This window comes from Salmo trutta, chromosome 10 (genome assembly GCF_901001165.1).
Source record: "Salmo trutta chromosome 10, fSalTru1.1, whole genome shotgun sequence".
Classification (NCBI taxonomy): Eukaryota; Metazoa; Chordata; class Actinopteri; order Salmoniformes; family Salmonidae; genus Salmo; species Salmo trutta.
Genome location: NC_042966.1, coordinates 35,063,407 through 35,085,174, shown reverse-complemented (window position 1 = coordinate 35,085,174; position 21,768 = coordinate 35,063,407). Strand labels below are relative to the sequence as shown.

General features: G+C 40.6%; 1 protein-coding gene across 2 annotated transcripts in view; it reads left to right on the top strand.

Moving 5' to 3' along the window:
• The first annotated feature begins 2,197 nt into the window (after window positions 1-2,197).
• The window catches only part of LOC115201620 (myomesin-2), a 39,460-nt gene continuing 19,889 nt past the window's right edge, over window positions 2,198-21,768 (top strand). For both annotated transcript variants that reach the window (XM_029765397.1, XM_029765396.1), the window contains exons 1-18: window positions 2,198-2,290; window positions 4,572-4,683; window positions 7,419-7,476; window positions 8,052-8,206; window positions 10,880-10,966; window positions 12,253-12,341; window positions 12,809-12,859; window positions 13,517-13,681; window positions 13,800-13,961; window positions 14,847-14,988; window positions 15,287-15,486; window positions 15,587-15,640; window positions 16,636-16,763; window positions 17,066-17,249; window positions 17,525-17,699; window positions 19,338-19,459; window positions 20,809-20,996; window positions 21,355-21,481. In XM_029765397.1, the coding sequence (XP_029621257.1) occupies window positions 4,592-4,683; window positions 7,419-7,476; window positions 8,052-8,206; window positions 10,880-10,966; window positions 12,253-12,341; window positions 12,809-12,859; window positions 13,517-13,681; window positions 13,800-13,961; window positions 14,847-14,988; window positions 15,287-15,486; window positions 15,587-15,640; window positions 16,636-16,763; window positions 17,066-17,249; window positions 17,525-17,699; window positions 19,338-19,459; window positions 20,809-20,996; window positions 21,355-21,481 (2,179 nt within the window). In that variant the 5' untranslated portion in view covers window positions 2,198-2,290; window positions 4,572-4,591. The remainder of the gene's footprint in view (window positions 2,291-4,571; window positions 4,684-7,418; window positions 7,477-8,051; window positions 8,207-10,879; window positions 10,967-12,252; window positions 12,342-12,808; window positions 12,860-13,516; window positions 13,682-13,799; window positions 13,962-14,846; window positions 14,989-15,286; window positions 15,487-15,586; window positions 15,641-16,635; window positions 16,764-17,065; window positions 17,250-17,524; window positions 17,700-19,337; window positions 19,460-20,808; window positions 20,997-21,354; window positions 21,482-21,768) is intronic.

Genomic DNA, 21,768 nt, shown 5'->3' with positions numbered 1-21,768 from the left:
TCCCTGACACCCAAAAGTACAGGACATTTGTCCAATTCAGGCATTTATTATGAGAACATCCCTGGTCATCCCTTCTATCTGATCTGGCAGATTTACTAAACACAAATGCTTTGTTTGTAAATTATGTCTGTGTGTTGGAGTGTGCCCCTGTCCACCCATCAATAAAAAACGAGAATTGTGCTGTCCGGTTTGCTTAATATAAGGATTTTGAAATTATTTATACTTTTACTTTTGATACTTAAGTATATTTGAGCAATTACATTTACTTTTGATACTTAAGTATATTTAAAACCAAATACTTTTAGACTTTTACTCAAGTAGTGTTTTACTGGTTGACTTTCACTTTTACTCTAGTCATTTTCTATTAAGGAATCTACTTTTACGCAATAATAACAACTGGTCTCACAGTCTCCTGTCAGGAGAAACACTTTTTACGACACTTCGATACCGAAATTACTTTTCCATAGCAGGTTAGGAGAATTTAAGAAGGTTATGATAACCTTTTAGGGTTATGATAACGAAAATGCTATCCTTCCAATGCTACAAAAATCACTTCCTATCGAAGTGTCGTGTAGTGTCCCGAGCACAGTCTCGTAGGGAACATTGAAGTCACGCAAGATCATGTGAGAAGTGCAATGTAGCAGGCAACTTCTGACACCGGACACCTTCTGACACCAATGTAATGAAACAGCAAGGAGCAGGTCTAGTCCGAAGTCCAGCGCGCTATCGACTGTGCCCCAAATGCCTGCTCTAGTGGCAGAGTCGATATCCGCTCTTATAAACCCAGGGTCGTTACAATACTTTTGAGGAGATGGGAAACTCCATTAGAAATGTATTAGGGTCCATTGTGTACGTTGGCCATCCGTCGTCTATGGGCCGCGCGGTGAATTCTGGGACAAGATCACCCCTTCAAGGAGTGAATGGAGTCAATTGGGCGTAAACTCAAAAACCCAACATTAACACGCATGTTGTGAACAAGAAGTACAACATTACAAATCTTTTCCGAGATGTGAGATAATTCATGTGTTCTATTTAATGTCGTATAGCTTTGGAATCGTGAGATTACGTACTTTAGAGGAAAATAGGCGAGTTTCTCGACTCGTACCCTGCCTTTGAGAAGGGATTTGCGTGAGGATTAGTTTAGCAACTCTGTGACGCAGCACAACCTGAATTTGGTTGACAGTCTGCTTGGTGGGGCGTTACACGTATCTTTGTAGCAGGCAGCCTGTATGGTAGTTACCAGACTTTACTTTTCGTATCTGTTTAGGATAATTTACGCAGCAGGTTAGGATAATTAGGTTAAGGTTAGGAAAAGGGTTTGGGTTAGCTAAAATGCAAAACAAGTAAACCTTAGACGTCAATTTGAAATAAACTGTAATCCATCTAGCCATGACCCATATATACACCACAGGCGCGCATACTCGCCACAAATATTAAACACAGACTTCTATCATGACATTACACTGGGCCACACAGTTAAATTAAAAACAACACACAAAAACGTTTTAATGTTTATTGCAATTGCATTTATCTCTTTAATATTTTTATAACAGATGGGCAGGATTTGCACACCTTTTTGACAATGTTATTTATGACAAAAGGCTATGAATGAGACGTTATTGTTTTAATTTAAGCTAACTAATAGATTAATAATGTTTGCATAAAGCTAACAAGTTGTGTGACATTGCCTCTGCTCTGGGGCTATTGGCAGGAATAGCCTAGCCTAGGCATATACACTGTTGTCTCTTAACCCAATCTCCCGTTAAAAATAGTGCTGGCTACAGTTCAGGTTTCAGGGGTTGTCTTAAGATGCCGTCTTGGTTCCTTCAGTTGAGCATAGAGCAAAGCAAGAATGCATTAAGTTAAGATAGCCTAACGCAAAAATAAATATAAATATTAAAATGATTTGAAATTCTTAAAATTGTAGCGTAGGCCTATTCATGAAATAGAGGCTAGAGTTGAAAGAAGTATGACATTATTTAAATAAATAGTAAACTGGACACGTGCTCAGGCCAAATTTTGTAAATATTGCAAACTGGAATAAATGTTTTATAACCTATACAGTGAGCAAAGAAGCACCGACACTGCATGATATGTAGCCTAGCCTTCTGCAAGTAAGAAATTATGTTGAGGGTTCATGTAAAAGCTATATATAGTCATATGCCTATCCATAAATGGGATGCTGAGAGTTGCTGCACTCTGTGGGTCATTTTTTGTTTTCCTCAGCGAGTGACTTCCAAGCGTGTTACGGCTGACCCACCTCTGCTTTCAACTCCAGTAATCTCTTGGGGTAAGTCAGGCCTATTATTGCCTTCCCTTACAGATTCCTTGATTTTTCCGACAGGTGCTGATTTGAGAAATGTGCGCTTGGGACTTGGTTATATCGGAATGTGGAGATGTATTAGTCCAATTATCTAATTAGTGCCTACTGCCTAAACCTTGACGTGACATAAAAGGATATTATCTAGCAATATTCATTTTAATATTTTTGGGGACTTATATTATTGATCTCATAATGTTGCTCTGATGGCATGCTAATAAATGGATGCATCAGTTTATATGGACTTTTAAAAGTCATTCTATAAAAAGAGCTGAGTATATGCCTGCTATATGCAGAGAAATGTGGCTCAGGAGTTCAAGTGTCACGGGTTGATATATCTGGTGCTTGAATGTCTGATGTTAAGCACTTTTGCTTTATACTTGAGAAGTATTCTAACTATAAATTAGCTCAACCTGGCAGATACATGAATATAGGGAATAGGATAGAAAAGTCAAAAAGCTAATTCCTGTTATTTGACTGTAAATCTATTCCAATTGTTGACATGCATTATGCAACTGTGTAGGATTGTGGGAATTTAAGGCTGCCATAGGCCTACAACTATGTCCATATTCAAAGAACTTATTTAAAACTAACACCTTGATCACACCTACAGTGTTTTACGCAAAATGGTGCGCAGCATCATCTGGATATGTGTGCAACAAAAGTTCAACATTCTGCTTCTGCTACCTGCTACCATTCTGCTTTCTGTCAAGCCATCTACGCATACAGTTTGACGCATACGTTAGATAAATCCAATGTACGCACCACACAGAACGCACTGCAACTGCCTCTGCAGCGTAATGCTGCAAGGCAAACGCAGCATCCCATTGGAAATGAATGTACTTCTGGTGTACCAAAATGCAATGACACTGTCGGTGTGATCGAGGCATAAGTTTATGTCCTGCCACTTAAACAACTTGCAAGTGCTCAGATTGTTCTTGTGTCTGTTAATATTCAATCAGCTACAGCAATAGGCTTCATGGGTTTGTATGTTTTTATTTATCACCATATCATCTGTGAAATATACATTGAACCTCTTCATATGTTATAAGTGTCTTAATGACGTTCAGATTGCTGTATTGTATGAATAACTGGAATAACTGAACATTCATGGAACCTTTATTTGCCATTAACTAGCTCTAAGCACCCCCCCCCCCCCCCCACACACACACACCAACCCTCTAATTTTAAACCCCCAATGAATTTACTTTTCATTTGGCCATCTCTTCTACCCATAACTCAGACTGTTCCATTACATCAGAACAGGGGCCATCTCTTCTACCCATAATGCAGACTGTTCCATTACATCAGAACAGGGGACATCTCTTCTACCCATAACTCAGACTGTTCCATTACATCAGAACAGGGGACATTTATTCTACCCATAACTCAGACTGTTCCATTACATCAGAACAGGGGCCATCTCTTCTACCCATAACTCAGACTGTTCCATTACATCAGAACAGGGGACATTTATTCTACCCATAACTCAGACTGTTCCATTACATCAGAACAGGGGCCATCTCTTCTACCCATAACTCAGACTGTTCCATTACATCAGAACAGGGGCCATCTCTTCTACCCATAACTCAGACTGTTCCATTACATCAGAACAGGGGACATCTCTTCTACCCATAACTCAGACTGTTCCATTACATCAGAACAGGGGACATCTCTTCTACCCATAACGCACACTGTTCCATTACATCAGAACAGGTGTTATCTCTTCTACCCATAACTCAGACTGTTCCATTACATCAGAACAGGGGACATCTCTTCTACCCATAACGCACACTGTTCCATTACATCAGAACAGGTGTTATCTCTCCTACCCTTAACTCGGACTGTTCCATTACATCAGAACAGGCACAATGTTTCCCCTTGCAGTGCAGGTTTGATGGAATTTGACCCCCAGTGTCTGTAACCTCACAGGCACTAATACCAAAGATTTTTACAACTAAACCAAGATAGACCACAGCCTGTCGTTTCCAACGGGAACAAATTAGTGAATATCTGTCTCATTGTGCTAATACCTAAGGACATACTGTACTGCATATTGTACTGGATATTGTGCCTTGAAATGCATCAGTGGATCAAAAAGCCAGAAGAGCCATGGATCCGTTGTATTGCATTGTAAAACTACATTAACATGGTTTGTTGCTGTCATACAACTACTATATGTGTATGGGTAGCCATTATATTACTATTAGCCAATATAATACAGTATGTGTGTTCGTCATTTCAATCACAGGTCATTAAAAGCAATCAACTATGGCTGCAACAGTTGCCAGACACAAGCACGTACACATCAGCCACGACTACCACAGTGCACAGTCTAAGGTTGTAGCAAAGCAGTATACAAGGTAAGGAAGATGGGCCCATAGGAATCCTATGCTTCATTTGAAACGTTTACACAAGCAGCCCAATTCTGATCTTTTTTTTCATTAATTTTATCTTTTGACCAATCAGATCAGCTTTGAAAAAGATCTGATGTGAAAAGATCTGATGTGATTGGTCAAAAGACAATTAGTGAAAAAAAAGATCAGAATTATGCTGCCTGTGTAAATGTAGCCCATGTGGTTTGGAAACTGGTGGCCAGATTTACTCATTTTTGTACAGGAGTATAATTTGCACCTGCTATTTACCAGAGCGAATAATGCATTTAAATGGTAGAGCTTATTTAGCATATTTAGATTCAATGTAAATTAAGACAGTTAACTGTTTTTCCTCTACTATTTGTTTCTGGTCTTTATTCCCCTCTGAGGATAAAGCACTGGTGTAAATACATAAAGTATATCTGGCCCTGGGTGTACAGTTTCAAATGGCAGTTAGTGTATTCAGCTGGGCTTTTAACAGTGGGTAAGTTTACACCTGGAGAGAGCACTTGTAACTCACTAACAGGCTGGTTCCCTGCTAATTGCCTAATCTCATGTAACTATGCAACCATCCTACTGCTATTACATCACTGGATCACATACTCTTCTGTAAACTGGAGACACATGCTACACTGTCTTGCAATTTGTATTTGTATTTATTATGGATACCCATTAGCTGCTGCTAATGCAGCAAATGTACAATGAACGGTTTTCTCTGTAATACACCTTTAACTTATTTGATTTCAACGAGGGGTGTGTTTATTTGTGCGTTGTGTATTGACAGTGGCTCAGTTGGTAGACCATGGTGCTTGCAACACCAGGGTTGTGGGTTCGATTCCCATGGGGTACCAGTAAGGCTGGAAGGCCCAGCAAGGCTGGTACCCCAAGGCTCACAAAATCATTTAAGACTCAATCCACCCCCTGTACCCGGACTTTGAACTACTCCCATCTGGGCGCAGGTATAGGGCACCCCTCAGCAGGAAAAACAGAACTAAACAATAATTTGTGCCAGGTGTGATATCCCTCCTAAATAGCTCGGGCTAATGTTCTTAACGACTCAGTAAGGTCAGCAGGCTAGTCTTTTTAAAAATGTTTTATTGTTATGTAACTGTTATGAAAGTTGTATTGTCAATTTTGTTTTGTATTTAAACGCCACTTTAAACGTGTATATGACACTGTAACAAAATTTCCCCATGGGGACAATAAAGTCAGTAAATTGCTCAGAATAAGAGGGTCTGCTTAATGACAAAATGTAAAAAGTCAGTGTCAGTACTAGAGACAGGACTCTCATATTAGTTTGTACATATGTAGGGTCTTAATTTGATCACCCTGTTGCAGGAGAACTTTCCTGCAATGCAAAACATGTAAAACTTGCAGTGTAGTTGAGGTTTGAAAAGGCTTCTGAAGTTTGTAATTTCCTCTTTGAAATACAGTATATATACAAAAGTATGTGGACACCCCTTCAAATTTGGGGATTTGGCTATTTCTGCTGCACCTGTTGCTGACAGGTGTATAAAATCGAGCACACAGCCATGCAATCTCCATAGACAAACATTGGCTGTAGAATGGCCCATACTGAAGAGCTCAGTGACTTTCAACGTGGCACTGCAGCTCAGCTGCGAAGTGGTAGGCCACACAAGCTCACAAAACGGGACTGTGCTGACCTAGTGCTGAAGAGCGTGGCGTGTAACATTCGTCTGTCCTCGGTTGAAACACTCACTACCGAGTTCCAAACTGTCTCTGGAAGCAACGTCAGCACAATAACTGTTCATCTGTAGCTTCATGAAATGGGTTGGCTGGAGTGGTGTATAGCTCGCCACCATTGGACTCTGTAGCAGTGGAAACGCTTCTCTGGAGTGATGAATCACGATTCTGTGCTTCCAACTTTGAGGCAACTGTTTGGGGAAGGCCCATGATTTTGGAATGACATGTTCGACAAGTAGGTGTCCACATACTTTTGGTCATGTAATGTCTCAGACTTGATTTTTCCTTACGAAAAATGTATCAACCTATTCAAAAATGTCCATTAATTATAATCCACATAATAATTAAAATGTTCCTGTTGCTGCAGGATTATTTTCCTGCCGTATCAAATTGGCTCAAATTAACATCCTACATCTGTACCATACAGTCTATGGATCGTACCCTGTTTCATCTTTTTAATCTCTGATCATCTATATTACCTGTGGACACTTGTATGATTATTTTCTCAGGTATGCACAGACCGATGATTCATCCCCAAGAAATAGTACACTAGATAATCTGACAGAAATGCAATCAGAATACTGTCAACATGAAGCTATTTTGCAAAACCCGCAATAACATCTGCTAAATATGTGATTAGATTTTATTAGAGAGAGGGCTTTTGATGCAAATGAAGTGCTTTTTAGCTTTACAACAATATTTACTCAGCAATGAGCTGATTATTAAAATGTAGCAAAGATGCTTACTGTATGTATGGCACATCCTTTAGTTGTTATGGTTGTTATGGTTAGACTTAACATAGATGTTTTTTGTTGTGCTTGGATGCTTTTCACTGCGGTGAGCCTTACTTAATGTAGATTTGGTCCTAAATGCTTGTTTGCTTGAACATAATTAGCTGCTTACACTTGTTTATGTTGACTTCGTAAACGCCCAACAAATAGTGAACTTGGAATTCCAGTACTTTCATGCTTTTACCTTTTGTAAATTATGCTTTGACTATGTCTGTTTTGTTTATATAGCTCTGAGGTTGTGGAGGACGATTATCATCACAAACAAGAAACAAGAATCCAGGGAGTGGTAAGGTCCTTATCTGTCTTGTTGGGAGATGTCACCATAATTAAAAATGTCTTTTGAAAAAGACGAGCGGAAATATTTAGTATCAGATTTGCACAAGACTTGTTCTCTTTTCACCATATTGAGCCAAACCGTACTGTACAGGCTCCGATATTTTCTTTTCACATTATCCTCTCTAGTACGGTTCGAGCAACTACAGATGTAGGATCTTCATTTGATCACCCTGTTGCAGGAGAATTTTCCTGCAATGCAGGAAATGTAAAACTTGTAGTGTATTTGAGGTTTAAAAAGTCTTCTGAAGTTTGTAATTTCAATTTGCTGACTTGATTTCCCCTTATGATTTTTTTTATCCATTAATTATAATCCATGTAATAATTGAAATGTCCTGTTGCTGCAGGATTATTTTCCTGTTGTAGCAAACTGGCTCAGATTAAGATCCTACATCTGTATGGTGGATGCATAACCAGGTCAGCGCAGTATAGGTCGCCTTAGCTCGGCTTGGCTCAGTATGGTGAAAAGGATATTGAAGAAAACTTAATGAGGCTTCATATACTGTCACATGTCTATATTGTCTTCAGGTGCGGAAGAAGATGGTTGAGAAGTACGTTCGTGAGGAGTCTATGATCAGGGGTCCTCAATTCCTGACCACACTCCGATCCCATACCGTTTGGGAGCACACTCCTGTGAAACTATACTGTACGGTCGAGGGTTATCCTACCCCACTTGTGAAATGGTAAGGATTCAGTCTAAGTGGTTTATCTATGGGTATCGAATGTTATTGTATTGGTGTACACTCTTAGAAAAAAAGGTTCCAAAAGGGTTCTACAGCTGTCCCCATAGGAGAACCCCGTTTTGTTCTAGGTAGAACCCTTTTCGGTTCCAGGTAGATCTATTTTGTGTTCCATGTAAAACCCTCTGTGGAAAGGGTTCTAAATGGAACCAAAGGGGTTCTACCTGGAACCAAAAGAGTTCTACCTGGAACCAAAAAGGGTTCTTCAAAGGGTTCTCCTATGGGGACAGCCGAAGAACCCTTTTTGGTTCTAGACAGCACCTTTTTTTCTAAGACTGTAGCACAAAGGGAGAACTGTTCCTCTGGTGATATTCTCTCATTCCCTCTATGGGAGTGAAATAATGGTCAACATTTTTCAGATGATTGATGGTGTTTGATTTCAGTTGAGGCTAAGATGTCAGCATAGTTAAACTTGTCACTGACTCTGTAGAAATGTTTTTTTCTCCATTCCTGAGATTTGACTCTTTGATAAACATGGTGAAAATGTAGGTACCTTTAGGTACCTGCTACCTGCTACCACTTTAGGTACCTGCTATGACAAAGGTACAGACTCATTACACAGTCTATACAAATGTTTGTTTTCTTACGAACATCCTTAAAAACGTAGGTGCTGGACTAAAGAAGTAAACTTGTAAATAACAGAGAGGCCTGCACACTGAATATGCTCCCAATTTACCAGCTTTATTTATTTAAACTTTATTTGATCAGGGAGTCATGATGAGACCAAGGTCTCTTTTACAGACCAGCCATGAATTACATAAATGACAGAAAATACACACATCAAAATATAAATACAAAATGCAAGCAGAAAGTAGAACATGGTATAAAAAACAAACACATTCATCAGTAATAAGGTCCTCAGTCAACCTTCTGAATCGCCCTAGAGGAACCAGAACATCACATTCATCAGTAATAAGGTCCTCAGTCAACCTTCTGAATCGCCCTAGAGGAACCAGAACATCACATTCATCAGTAATAAGGTCCTCAGTCAACCTTCTGAATCGCCCTAGAGGAACCAGAACATCACATTCATCAGTAATAAGGTCCTCAGTCAACCTTCTGAATCATCCTAGAGGCACCAGAACATCACATTCATCAGTAATAAGGTCCTCAGTCAACCTTCTGAATCACCCTAGAGGCACCAGAACATCACATTAATCAGTAATAAAGTCCTCAGTCAACCTTCTGAATCGCCCTAGAGGCACCAGAACATCACATTCATCAGTAATAAGGTCCTCAGTCAACCTTCTGAATCACCCTAGAGGAACCAGAACATCACATTCATCAGTAATAAGGTCCTCAGTCAACCTTCTGAATCACCCTAGAGGAACCAGAACATCACATTCATCAGTAATAAGGTCCTCAGTCAACCTTCTGAATCACCCTAGAGGAACCAGAACATCACATTCATCAGTAATAAGGTCCTCAGTCAACCTTCTGAATCACCCTAGAGGAACCAGAACATCACATTCATCAGTAGTAAGGTCCTCAGTCAACCTTCTGAATCACCCTAGAGGAACCAGAACATCACATTCATCAGTAATAAGGTCCTCAGTCAACCTTCTGAATCACCCTAGAGGAACCAGAACATCACATTCATCAGTAATAAGGTCCTCAGTCAACCTTCTGAATCACCCTAGAGGAACCAGAACATCACATTCATCAGTAATAAGGTCCTCAGTCAACCTTCTGAATCACCCTAGAGGAACCAGAACATCACATTCATCAGTAATAAGGTCCTCAGTCAACCTTCTGAGTCGCCCTAGAGGAACCAGAACATCACATTCATCAGTAATAAGGTCCTCAGTCAACCTTCTGAGTCGCCCTAGAGGAACCAGAACATCACATTCATCAGTAATAAGGTCCTCAGTCAACCTTCTGAATCGCCCTAGAGGAACCAGAACATCACATTAATCAGTAATAAGGTCCTCAGTCAACCTTCTGAATCGCCCTAGAGGAACCAGAACATCACATTCATCAGTAATAAGGTCCTCAGTCAACCTTCTGAATCGCCCTAGAGGAACCAGAACATCACATTCATCAGTAATAAGGTCCTCAGTCAACCTTCTGAATCGCCCTAGAGGCACCAGAACATCACATTCATCAGTAATAAGGTCCTCAGTCAACCTTCTGAATCGCCCTAGAGGCACCAGAACATCACATTCATCAGTAATAAGGTCCTCAGTCAACCTTCTGAATCACCCTAGAGGAACCAGAACATCACATTCATCAGTAATAAGGTCCTCAGTCAACCTTCTGAATCACCCTAGAGGAACCAGAACATCACATTCATCAGTAATAAGGTCCTCAGTCAACCTTCTGAATCACCCTAGAGGAACCAGAACATCACATTCATCAGTAATAAGGTCCTCAGTCAACCTTCTGAATCACCCTAGAGGAACCAGAACATCACATTCATCAGTAATAAGGTCCAAGAAAAAGGTGCAAGAAAAACTAAAAACTGATGTACCTAACTCAGTAGAGACCAAAGGAATATCCAGAGTAGCATATTCAGTGAGCTAGCCTCTCTGGTAATACACAGTCAGATCACAATATTCTGCACACGTGGTCACTGAAAGATTCACCATCAACCACTTCTACTTGATTTCTCTCCAGGTATAAAGATGGTGTCAGCATTGACAGGTCATCAATTAAATACAATGTGCAGGACAATGTTGGAATTCATACCCTGGAGATTGCCAAGTAAGTTATTCTCATGGTAGGATTTGTTTGGTTTACTAGCTATAGTTAGTGTATATGTTTCAGACATTAGGAGGCACAATGGATGCACACCGTCAGTGGTAAAACAATGAGGGAAGGCACATGTTCTCATTCATTTGAGTTGTTAATTATTTAGATCCATTTGTCCACAAAACATTATCCCATCACGGTAGCTTATCACGGCCATTTAAAAAATCTGATACAATATCATGACTTTGCTCCTGGAACATTGGGGATTTTCACTGTGGCCTCCCTGCATTTCACTCACAATCCCAGTGTTTAATGTTAACTTAATTAACACACGAGTGCCCACAAAAGGGAGTCTTGTGAATGGTGGAGCTGTAGCGTTGGAGCTTTTCCAATTTAGTCAAAAGCCCTCCTGGGCGCCGCCCTCATCTTGAGGACTCGTCAGCTGTTCATAGCGAAGTGCTGAGCTCTGTGTCATTGGATCCTGGAGCTCCTTAAAGAGCACTGCATCCCCTCGCTGTCAGATTGTCAGGGGCACCAAGGCTAGATCCCCTCTCAAGTCTCAAAGCACTTTTTGCCTCTTCAAATCAAAATGAAAGGTCTCAATAAAGAAATGCCACTCTGTATTCTCCCAGTGTTCAAACCCTTTCACACTCAAAGAGAACAACCATGGTTTGGAGACAGAGAGGGAAAGTGAGTGTGGACAGCTTTAAAATGGTGTGTGCAGGGTCAAGGTCTGATATCTGTCACTCTTCTCAGGCTCCTCTCCCCCCTTGAATCTTCAGATGTTTGCCATTCATGTTTAAAAGCCTCTCATGTTGAATATCTCCTGAAGAATTCATGGACTTGTTTTTTTCTTCTTCCCCTGCATAGAATTATTATCCTCTCTTGAGTTCAAAACAGTTGATAATGTCTGCCATGATCTTGAGTGTGTGGTTCTAGAGGTCAAGTTACGACGCTAGAAAAGTATTTAAATGGTTCTGTATTTATTTGCTGTGCAATATTGTGCATTAATAGAGCCATAACAACATTTCAAATGAGGATCATGTCTTGATATTTCACAGTATTAATTTAGCCAACAGCAATTTGCATAATCGACATAATTTATCATCCTTTGAAAGTTTACAATCCTGTAAATTCAACTCATGAAATTATGTTTGGTGGCTAGTAAATTAATCAGAAATAAATAATAAATCCACATACAAAAATAAATAGATAAAAGTAAGCCTTAAGTGTTGCTGAGATGTTTATGTTTGTTCATTCACATTTTCCAATATGTATTCTTCCGGTATTCCCTATAGGTGTGAAACTGATGACACTGCGCAGTACACTGCTGTGGCTGGTAACATTCATGGACAGGTCTCTACTCAAGCCTCTGTCATTGTCAAGAGTAAGTCTGGCAAGGCAAAAACATACAGTATACATGTTTTGTCAATGCATTGTTTTGAATATAAGGCTTATTTAAAAGGCCAATGAGCAGTGGACACAATAATAAAGCATACTCCCCACTACTGTTGCGGTAAAACAGGATGAGGCTTGGGGAAATGTAACATCTCTCAAATTCATAGACAGAGCTATGGATGCAAGGACTGAACATCCATGATATCACAATTATAGTTTTAACCACGTTTTGAAACATTGGCGTAAAACAAGATTATATTTTGGGTTCTGATGGTGTACGACAGTTAAACTAAGCTCATGAGGCAAAAGTCCAAAAATGTATGTAGCAACTGCTGATTGCCCGTTTAAATGGAAATAGTATGTGTAATTACTTGATTTATACCATAGTCATACAACATGGTGGTGTATTGTATTGTTGCATAGTGATTGTGTGTGTATAATATGTCTGTTCTGCAGGGATCAGAGAAGAAGGGCATTCATCTTCCTATGCATGGCTTCCTTACACAAGTAAGTCCACCCAACACAACTGTCCTGTGTATTCTCTCTGATATTTAATTTATCCTCTGAGTAGATTCTGAGCACCGTTGAGGCAAATCCAATCACTGGGGATTGCTTGAATAGGGCCTCATTCTTCTTGAATTGTAAAGATGTAGCCTACATATGAATCAATGTACTCAACACAACAATGTTTTGTACTATAGTGAGAGACAAACATAAACTACTGTAGAAGGTATATCAATTCAAACATGCTTTGTTAACGAATGAGAAGAATGTTGTTTTTGATTTATTTCCAAATGTTTGATGTGCTTGATACCGTTCCATTAATTCCATTCCAGTCTTTACAATGAGCCCGTCACCCTATCGCCCCTTCCACCAGCCTCCTCTGGTATATATTAATCACAACACCAGTTGCACTTTTGTCTTTATTAAAAAGAGAATAGGAGACAGAGAGTGCTATTTAAGTGGTATGAATATGATGAGGTACATAGATCGTTTTTGTCAGACTGTCACAATATCTTCAGAATAATTCAGAGCGCTGTCTCTCTTTCAGTGTTTGTAATTGCATGGTTGCAGAATATAATTGTGATCATGGTGCTCTATAATGATGTTACTGAAATAGAGTCATAATACTGTAAGTATGTCCTCCTTTACTGTCTTCTGCAGTTCCCATGTTACTGGAGATCAAATACACCAAGATCAACATCACCTTCCTTGAGACTTTTGGCTCGGTCTTTGGAATAGAGGGAGACACGGTCACCTTGGCCGCCACAATGACCGCTACTCCTAACCTAGCCAATCTGCAGCCTGAAGCTCAATGGTTCCGAGATGGTATCACATTTTCTCTTACGATCATAACGCTCTCAATAACAGATGATTTACTAGGCCAGTTTTGCAACTTCAGCTACTGACAGGTCCTCACTTTTAATGTTGCTGTTTTTTGTGTCAGATCATCGGCTGTCAGACTCCAAGTGGGTGAAGATAGAGTCTGCTAGAGGCAAGACCAAGCTAACCCTGCCTCACCTGAACAAGGATGATGAGGGTGTCTACTCACTCCGTGTGGTTACAAAGGGGGGAGATGCTGTCCACAGTGCATTTGTTTCCTGTGCAGGTAAATCAACAACTAACTTTGAGAATTGGAGCCAGGGGCACAACTTTCAATGGGGACGGGACGGGGGACGGGGGACGGGGACGGAGGGGAATTGCATTTTTGTCCCCCCCTAGTTTTATCATTGGAATGTGATACAAAACAAGGCAATGGTTTGCTTTAGGACCAAGCGGTCGGGTAGGCTGTTTGGAGTGTTTATCCGATTGGATAAAAAAATATATATATCTAAAACCAAAGTTGCGTCCCTGTTTGTAGCTATACCCCCTCTGTGTGTACCAGCAATGCAACTACTTTAAATATTTAGTAATATTCTGATATCTTTCAAAAAAGCTGATTTGGTCCTTTGATGGTTCTGTTCACAGGGAGTTTCAGGTATTGCGTGATTCAAAGCCATATATTTACAGTTAGGTAAACTTTTAGAATAGAGAATGAAGCCAACTTTTAGAAAATAATTTGTTCTAGTTCTAGACATTCAGTTAGCATTGTTTAAATATTCCCCATGTAATGTCAATGGGGAGCTAACATGGCTGCCATATACTTTTATAGTGTCATGTAAATGCATCATAATTCATAAACCGCGTTGGCCCAACTCTCTAAATACAGGGTTATCAGTAGTTACAACAGCCACAAAGTCAAATTGGCTATATTGTAAAAATTCATGAATACAAAAATGTGCTTTTTGGTCTTAATTGAAGGTTAGGGTTAGGCATATGGTTAGCAGTGTGGTTAATGTTAGGGTTAGGTCAGATTTAAAGAAGAGAAACTAGAAATAGGCGGGGTTTAGCTATTTGTGGCTGTAGTAACTAGTGACGACCTAAATACATGGCTCTGGCATGATGTACTTTGACAGAGTGTGAAGATGTGACTTGCTTTGTGTCCCTGTGACAGATGGCCCTCCCCCAGTGCCTGGAGCTCCTGGTGCCCCTATGGACATCAAGATCCATGACGCCAACAGAGATTATGTCATCGTGTCCTGGAAGCCTCCCAACACCACCACTGAAGGCCCCATCATCGGATACTTTGTAGATAGGTAATGGAAGGTGTTGAAATGGGAATGAAATGGGAATATTTCCAGCTACTTTTTACAGATGCCATGATCTGACCAGGAAAAACATCAGGAACTCATTATATACTTTCATTTTTTTTCTCCTTCTTATAGTCACATAACAATCTAGGCCCCAAAATTGGAGACAAATCTGCAAATTACAACCTATACTCTTCCACCACTGTTCATAGCTGGTGACAGGATAATGTAGCTATATCAGCCAAAATGTCCTCTTCAGAGATGGATTTGGGGAGATGAACCAATTTTCCTCATTTTTTTTCAGATGTGAAACTGGAACTGAAAATTGGGTGCAGTGCAATGACTCCCCCATTAAGATCTGTAAATTCCCTGTGCCTGGCCTGTTCGAGGGCCACTCCTACTATTTCCGTGTGCGTGCAATAAACTCACACGGCATTAGCAAGCCCTCCAGAATGTCTGATCCCATCGCCGCCCTGGACCCCACTGAATTTGAAAGACTCCATGGTAATGTGATGACATCTTAAACTTTACCTTGTGAGTTCATGTATTCTCTAGAATCAAATTAAATGTATATACTTTTATATTTTTATCTTTGTTTTGACAGCCATCAAGTTGGGTGGAAAACTTGATGTTGTAATTTACCACGATGACGTTGAAGGTACTAAATGGTTTTCTATGATGTATGGGGATCCTTGAATCTCAATCAACTAGTTTGATGCAAAAATATTTGATGTTCTTCTAAGAAGTCATGATATTACTTTTCTATGCTTATTTCTGTATACCTCATCAGACACTGAAGGAGGTCCAACTCCCCCTTTACAATATTGCCATATCATTAGCCCTCACATTGTACCATGCCTAACATCTGTACACCAACTTTCACATTACTCTTTTACATTTTAGTCATTTAGCAGACACTCTTATCCAGAGCGACTTACAGGAGCAATTAGGGGTAAGTGCCTTGCTCAAGGGTACATTGACAGTTTTTTTTTACCCAGTCAGCTCAGGGATTCAAACCAGTAACCTTTTGGTTACTGACCCAATGCTCTTAACAGCTAGGCTACTAATCAGCTGCTCTCTGTCTCAATATTTAGCAATAATGGAATTATTGTATTTTTCTCGAGGTGGGGGACTGTGGGGTGGATCTTGGAGGGCTGGTGGTCTGGCGGTTGGGAGCTTGGGCCGGTGGCTGATAGGTCGTCTGGTCCCCATTGTTGACCTTATGGGAGATCTGTCGACGTGCCCTTGAGTTGACTCTGGTTGCTTCTGTGGGTCGCTCTGGATGGGAGTCTGTTAGATGACTGAATGGGATGTAGAAGTTGAGCGGCTTCACTGCAATTAGATTGTATGTTTTAATATTCAATAGAAAAATAAAATAAAAATTATATTTATATACATGAAGTAACACATATGGAATCATGTAGTAACCAAAACAATGGTTACTACATGATACCATATGCGTTATTTCATAGTTTTGATGTCTTCACTATTATTCTACAATGTAGAAAATAGTCAAAATAAAGAAAAACCCTTGAATGAGTAGGTGTGTCCAAACTTTTGGCTGGTACTGTATGTGTATAGACAACTCGGGGGAATGCTCCCACTTGGGCAAAAAACAGTTTGTGAGTTCTTTGTGATGTCTTGTGTCCGTAGATGGGAAGAAAGTACCAGGAACCCCCTCCAAGTTGCGCGCTTCAGAGACCGACCGAACATATGTTGTCCTCAGCTGGAAACCTGCTCCTTATCAGGGCCAGGCCCCAGTGTGGTACTATATTGAGAAGGTTGTTCTCTCTCTGCTCTCTCACCTTTCTTTTTTACCCAAACTTTGCAGCAACAGAATAGAGACACATTTCAACATGGAATCACTAGATTTGTGTCCTCTAAAACACATTAAATCTTTCTGGGATCCCACTTCAATAGAATAATCAAGGGCAATTACAAGTAGGGTCATGATTCAAATCGAATGAATGGTTGAAGTCAACGGAATGAATTGGGGTTACGACTTCTTCTCCATTGCGTTTGACAGTATCTGTGGATGTTGTTACAGGGTGTAAATGTTGTCTTTGGGGCTCTTCCCTCACAGTGCTTGGCCGAGAGCGGTGCGTGGCAGAGGGTGAACACTCAGGTACCCGTGAGATCTCCTCGCTATGCCGTGTTCGATTTGGCTGAGGGAAAACAGTACTTGTTCCGCGTGCTGGCTGCAAACATGTACGGCACCAGTGAAACCTCTGAGCCCACAGAGCCCATTCAGACTCAAGAGCTGCGCGGTAAGAAGGTCCTCTTCAGTGGCTTTATAGCTATCTCTTAAAGTCCTCCACAAGGTTGTTCTCAAGTATTTTCTCTAAATGTCAAACTCCCTGCAAAGCATAGCAATAGTCAAGGGTAGAATTTGAAAAAAGTTACTCAGGAAAAATGTTCAAAAAGTCTTTTGTGCCCATATTACAGATTTAGCAAAAAAAAGAATAGTCCTTCAATTAAAGTAAGTTATAGATAGTTGACCTTTTGCCTTAGACATTAACCATGCCTTATTAATCTACTGTAGGGGTCCCCTCCGCTCCTGGTCAGGTGGTTGCCACAAGGGAGACTGATACATCTCTTCTTATCCAATGGGCTGAACCCAAGGAGCCTAATAATCTTATTGGCTACTACATTGATGTGTGTGTAAAAGGCTCCAAGGACTGGGCTTCAGCTAACCACAAACCTCACAAGAACAACAAGTATGTATTCTGTCATGTACAGTTGCTTGCGAAAGTATTCACCCCGCTTGGCATTTTTCCTATTTTGTTGCCTTACAACCTGGAATTAAAATGGACTTTTTGGGGGTTTGTATCATTTCATTTACACAACATGCCTACCAATTTGAAGATGCAAAATATTTTTTTTTGTGAAACAAACAAGAAATAAGACCAAAAAAATTGAAAACTTGAGCGTGCATAACTATTCACCCCCCAAAGTCAATACTTTGTAGAACCACTTTTTGCAGCAATTACAGCTGCACGTCTCTTGGGGTATGTCTCTATAAGCTTGGCACATCTAGCCACTTGGATTTCTGCCCATTCTTCAAGGAAAAACTGCTCCAGCTCTTTCAAGTTGGATGGGTTCCGCTGATGTACAGCAATTTTAAGACATACCACAGATTCTCAATTTCATTGAGGTATGGGCTTTGACTAGGCCATTCAAGTGTTGCTTTAGCAGTATGCTTAGGGCCATTGTCATGCTGGAAGGTGAACCTCCGTCCCAGTCTCAAATCTCTGGAAGACAAACAAGTTTCCCTCAAGAATTTCCCTGCATTTAGCGCCATCCATCATTCCTTCAATTCCCAGTCCCTGCCGATGAAAAACATCCCCACAGCATGATGCTGCCACCACCATGCTTCACTGTGGGGATGAGTTCTCGGGGTGATGAGAGGTGTTGGGTTTGCGCCAGACATAGCGTTTTCCTTGATGGCCAATAAGCTCAATTTTAGTCTTATCTGACCAGAGTACCTTCTTCCATATGTTTGTGGAGTCTCCCACATGCCTTTTTGCGAACACCAAACACTAAGTGTTTGCTTATTTTTTTCTTAAAGCAATGACATTTTTCTGGCCACTCTTCCGTAAAGCCCAGCTCTGTGAAGTGTACGGCTTAAAATGGTTCTATGGACAGATACTCCAATCTCCGCTGTGGAGCTTTGCAGCTTCTTCAGGGTTATCTTTGGTCTCTTTGTTGCCTCTGATTAATGCCCTCCTTGCCTGGTCCATGAGTTTTGGTGGGCGACCCTCTCTTGGCAGGTTTGTTGTGGTGCTCCGTGGGATGTTCAAAGTTTTGTATATTTTTTAATAACCCAACCCTGATTTGTACTTCTCCACAACTTTGTCCCTGACCTGTTTGGAGAGCTCCACGGTCTTCATAGTGCCGCTTGCTTGGTGGTGCCCCTTGCTTAGTGGTGTTGCAGCCTCTGGGGCCTTTCAGAACAGGTGTATATATACTTAGATCATGTGACACTTAGAATCCACACATGTGGACTTTATTTAACTAATTATGTGACTTTTGAAGGTAATTGGTTGCACCAGATCTTATTTAGGGGCTTCATAGAAAACATATGCACGCACCACTTTTCAGTTTTTTTATTTTTTTAAATTTTTTGAAACAAGTAATTTTTTTCATTTCACTTCACCAATTTGGACTATTTTGTGTATGTCCATTACATGGAATCCAAATTAAAATCAATTTAAATTACAGGTTGTAATGCAACAAAATAGGAAAAACACCAAGGCGGATGAATACTTTTGCAAGGCACTGTACTTATTATTTGAAGTGTGATTTCATTCATCACAATGTGTTGAGAATTTGCTTCATTTGCTATTTTTGATTAGGTTTGTGGTTCAAGGTTTGACCACTGGTGAGACATATGCTTTCCGTGTGCAAGCCATCAATGAGCTGGGTCTTAGTGATGAATCACAGGAGTCCTCCCCCCTCTCTGTCAAAGCTGCACTCAGTGAGTATGGACACACATGCGCACGCACGCACGCACGCACACACGCATGCGCACACACACACACACACACACACACACACACACACACACACACACACACACACACACACACACACACACACACACACACACACACACACACACACCAGACAGAATATACTTGTAATTTGTCGAGATTCCAACCAGGTGGAAAAAGTGTTGCATTCAATATGGCAGTAGCAACAGTAACAAAGAAGAAAATTGCAAATATTAAATTTTAGCGACCCACTGTGCTTAGCTGGAGGCTCTTTTCTCTGTGAATGATCACAGTGAATAAATTGTAGCAATGTTGTCAAGACTTTCTTCAAGGCCGTTGGTAGCTGTCCAGAAGTAAGACACACAAAGGCATCTAACTTTGATGCCTTAAGTCGGCTGAATATCTAATGATTATATCATCACAAGCATCGAATTATAAAATAAATGTCTCCAATAAATGAAGAGGACCGTCATTCTTCCTATTCACACGTTTCAGCAGGACAGCCTGGGAGCCTATTGGATTTGAGCCTGTCATCGTGTACTTTTCTCCTTGTCCAAATGGTGTGAATAATTTAGGCAATCTGAGTCAAAAACAAACCATTGGTTTGTAGAGTTCCTTTGGGACATTCAACCAACAACTGCAGATTGTTTCATCAAACCATACATTTTTAAACTCATTGACGATACTCCAAGCTATGTGGATTGCAGTTGTTTAACAACAATTATCAAATTTACATTTAGCAGATGCTCTTATCCAGAGTGACTTATAGGAGCAATTAAGGTTAAGTGCCTTGCTTAAGAGCACACCGACAGATTTTTCACCTAGTTGGCTCGGGGATTTGAACCAGCGACCGTTCGGTTACTGTCCCAACGCACTGAAACCCTAGGCTACCTGCTAGTTGGCGCTATTATGCACTAAAATGTATGTATTATTCATGCTACCGAAAGCCTTAACAACCATAACCCTAAACTCTTAGAAAAATAGGTTCTGAAAGGGTTCTGCGGCTTTCCCCAAAGGATAACTCTTTTTGGTTCCAGGTAGAACTCTTTTGGGTTCCAGGTAGAACCCTCTGTGGAATGGATTCCACATGGAATGCACAAGGGTTCTACCTGGAACCAAAAAGGTTCTACCTGGAACCAAAAGGGGTTCTTCAAAGAGTTTTTCTATGGGGAGAGCCGAAGAACCCTTTTAGGTTCCAGATAGCACCTTTTTTTCTAAGAGTGTAGAGAAGAACCCTGCTATATATTCAATCCAGGTCATGTGACATGATTAACCAAAAAACAGGGTCCTAATCATGATACATGTTTAAGACACTTGTAAACTCTGTTTGCAGCGACTCCCTCTGCTCCATATGACATTGCTCTGCTGGCCTGTGACGGAGAGTCTATGGTTCTGAACTGGAAGCACCCAATCCACTCCGGTGGCTCTCCGGTGGTTGAATACTACATTGACAAACACAGGCACGGAGAACACACATGGAGAGAGATCAACATCCCACCAATCAAAGAGCGGCTGTTCAAGGTACAAATCTGATCGACCTTAGTCCTCTAAACACATTTGTAATGGTTAGGATTATACACACTTAGAACAAAAGGTGCTATCTTGGACCTAACAGGGTTTGGCTGTCCCCATAGGATAACTCTTTGCAGAACCCTTTTTGGTTCCATGCCCTTTTCAGTTCAATGTAGAACCCTTTCCATAGAGGGTTCTACCTGAAACAAAAAAAGCTTTTACCTGGAACTAAAAAGGGTTTTCATAATGGGTACGGCCGAAGAACCCTCTAAGGTCTTAGATAGCACCTTTAGTGTAGATAGTGTAGGAATCTATTATGCAGTTCAATTAGTTGTAACCGTTTTAGTACTTTCCTTCACAACCACAGGTTGAACATCTGAGTGCAGGTGCAGTCTATGAGTTCATGGTTTATGGTGGAAGTCTTGCTGGTCTTGGTGCCCCCTCTGCCCCCAGCAAGGCCTTCCACTGTGATGCCTGGACCATGCCCGAGCCAGGTACAGTACCGAAAACCTCTCTAAAACAAGTTTCTATTTTAAAGATGAAGTGTGCATAGTTCAAAGAAGTGAAGATCATTTTACATGCAAATACCGTTGCATAATTAAACCATTAATGCATATCTCATAATTTTTCATGAATTATGGAATAGGTGTATTCAAGCAGAAGCTTATCACCGGTACCATTTCCAACATCAATCGTTAAAACAGCAGCACATAGACATTACACAGTCTGACGTAAAGAACTGCTTGTCTGTCATTTTTGTACATTTACTGCACTCTGAATT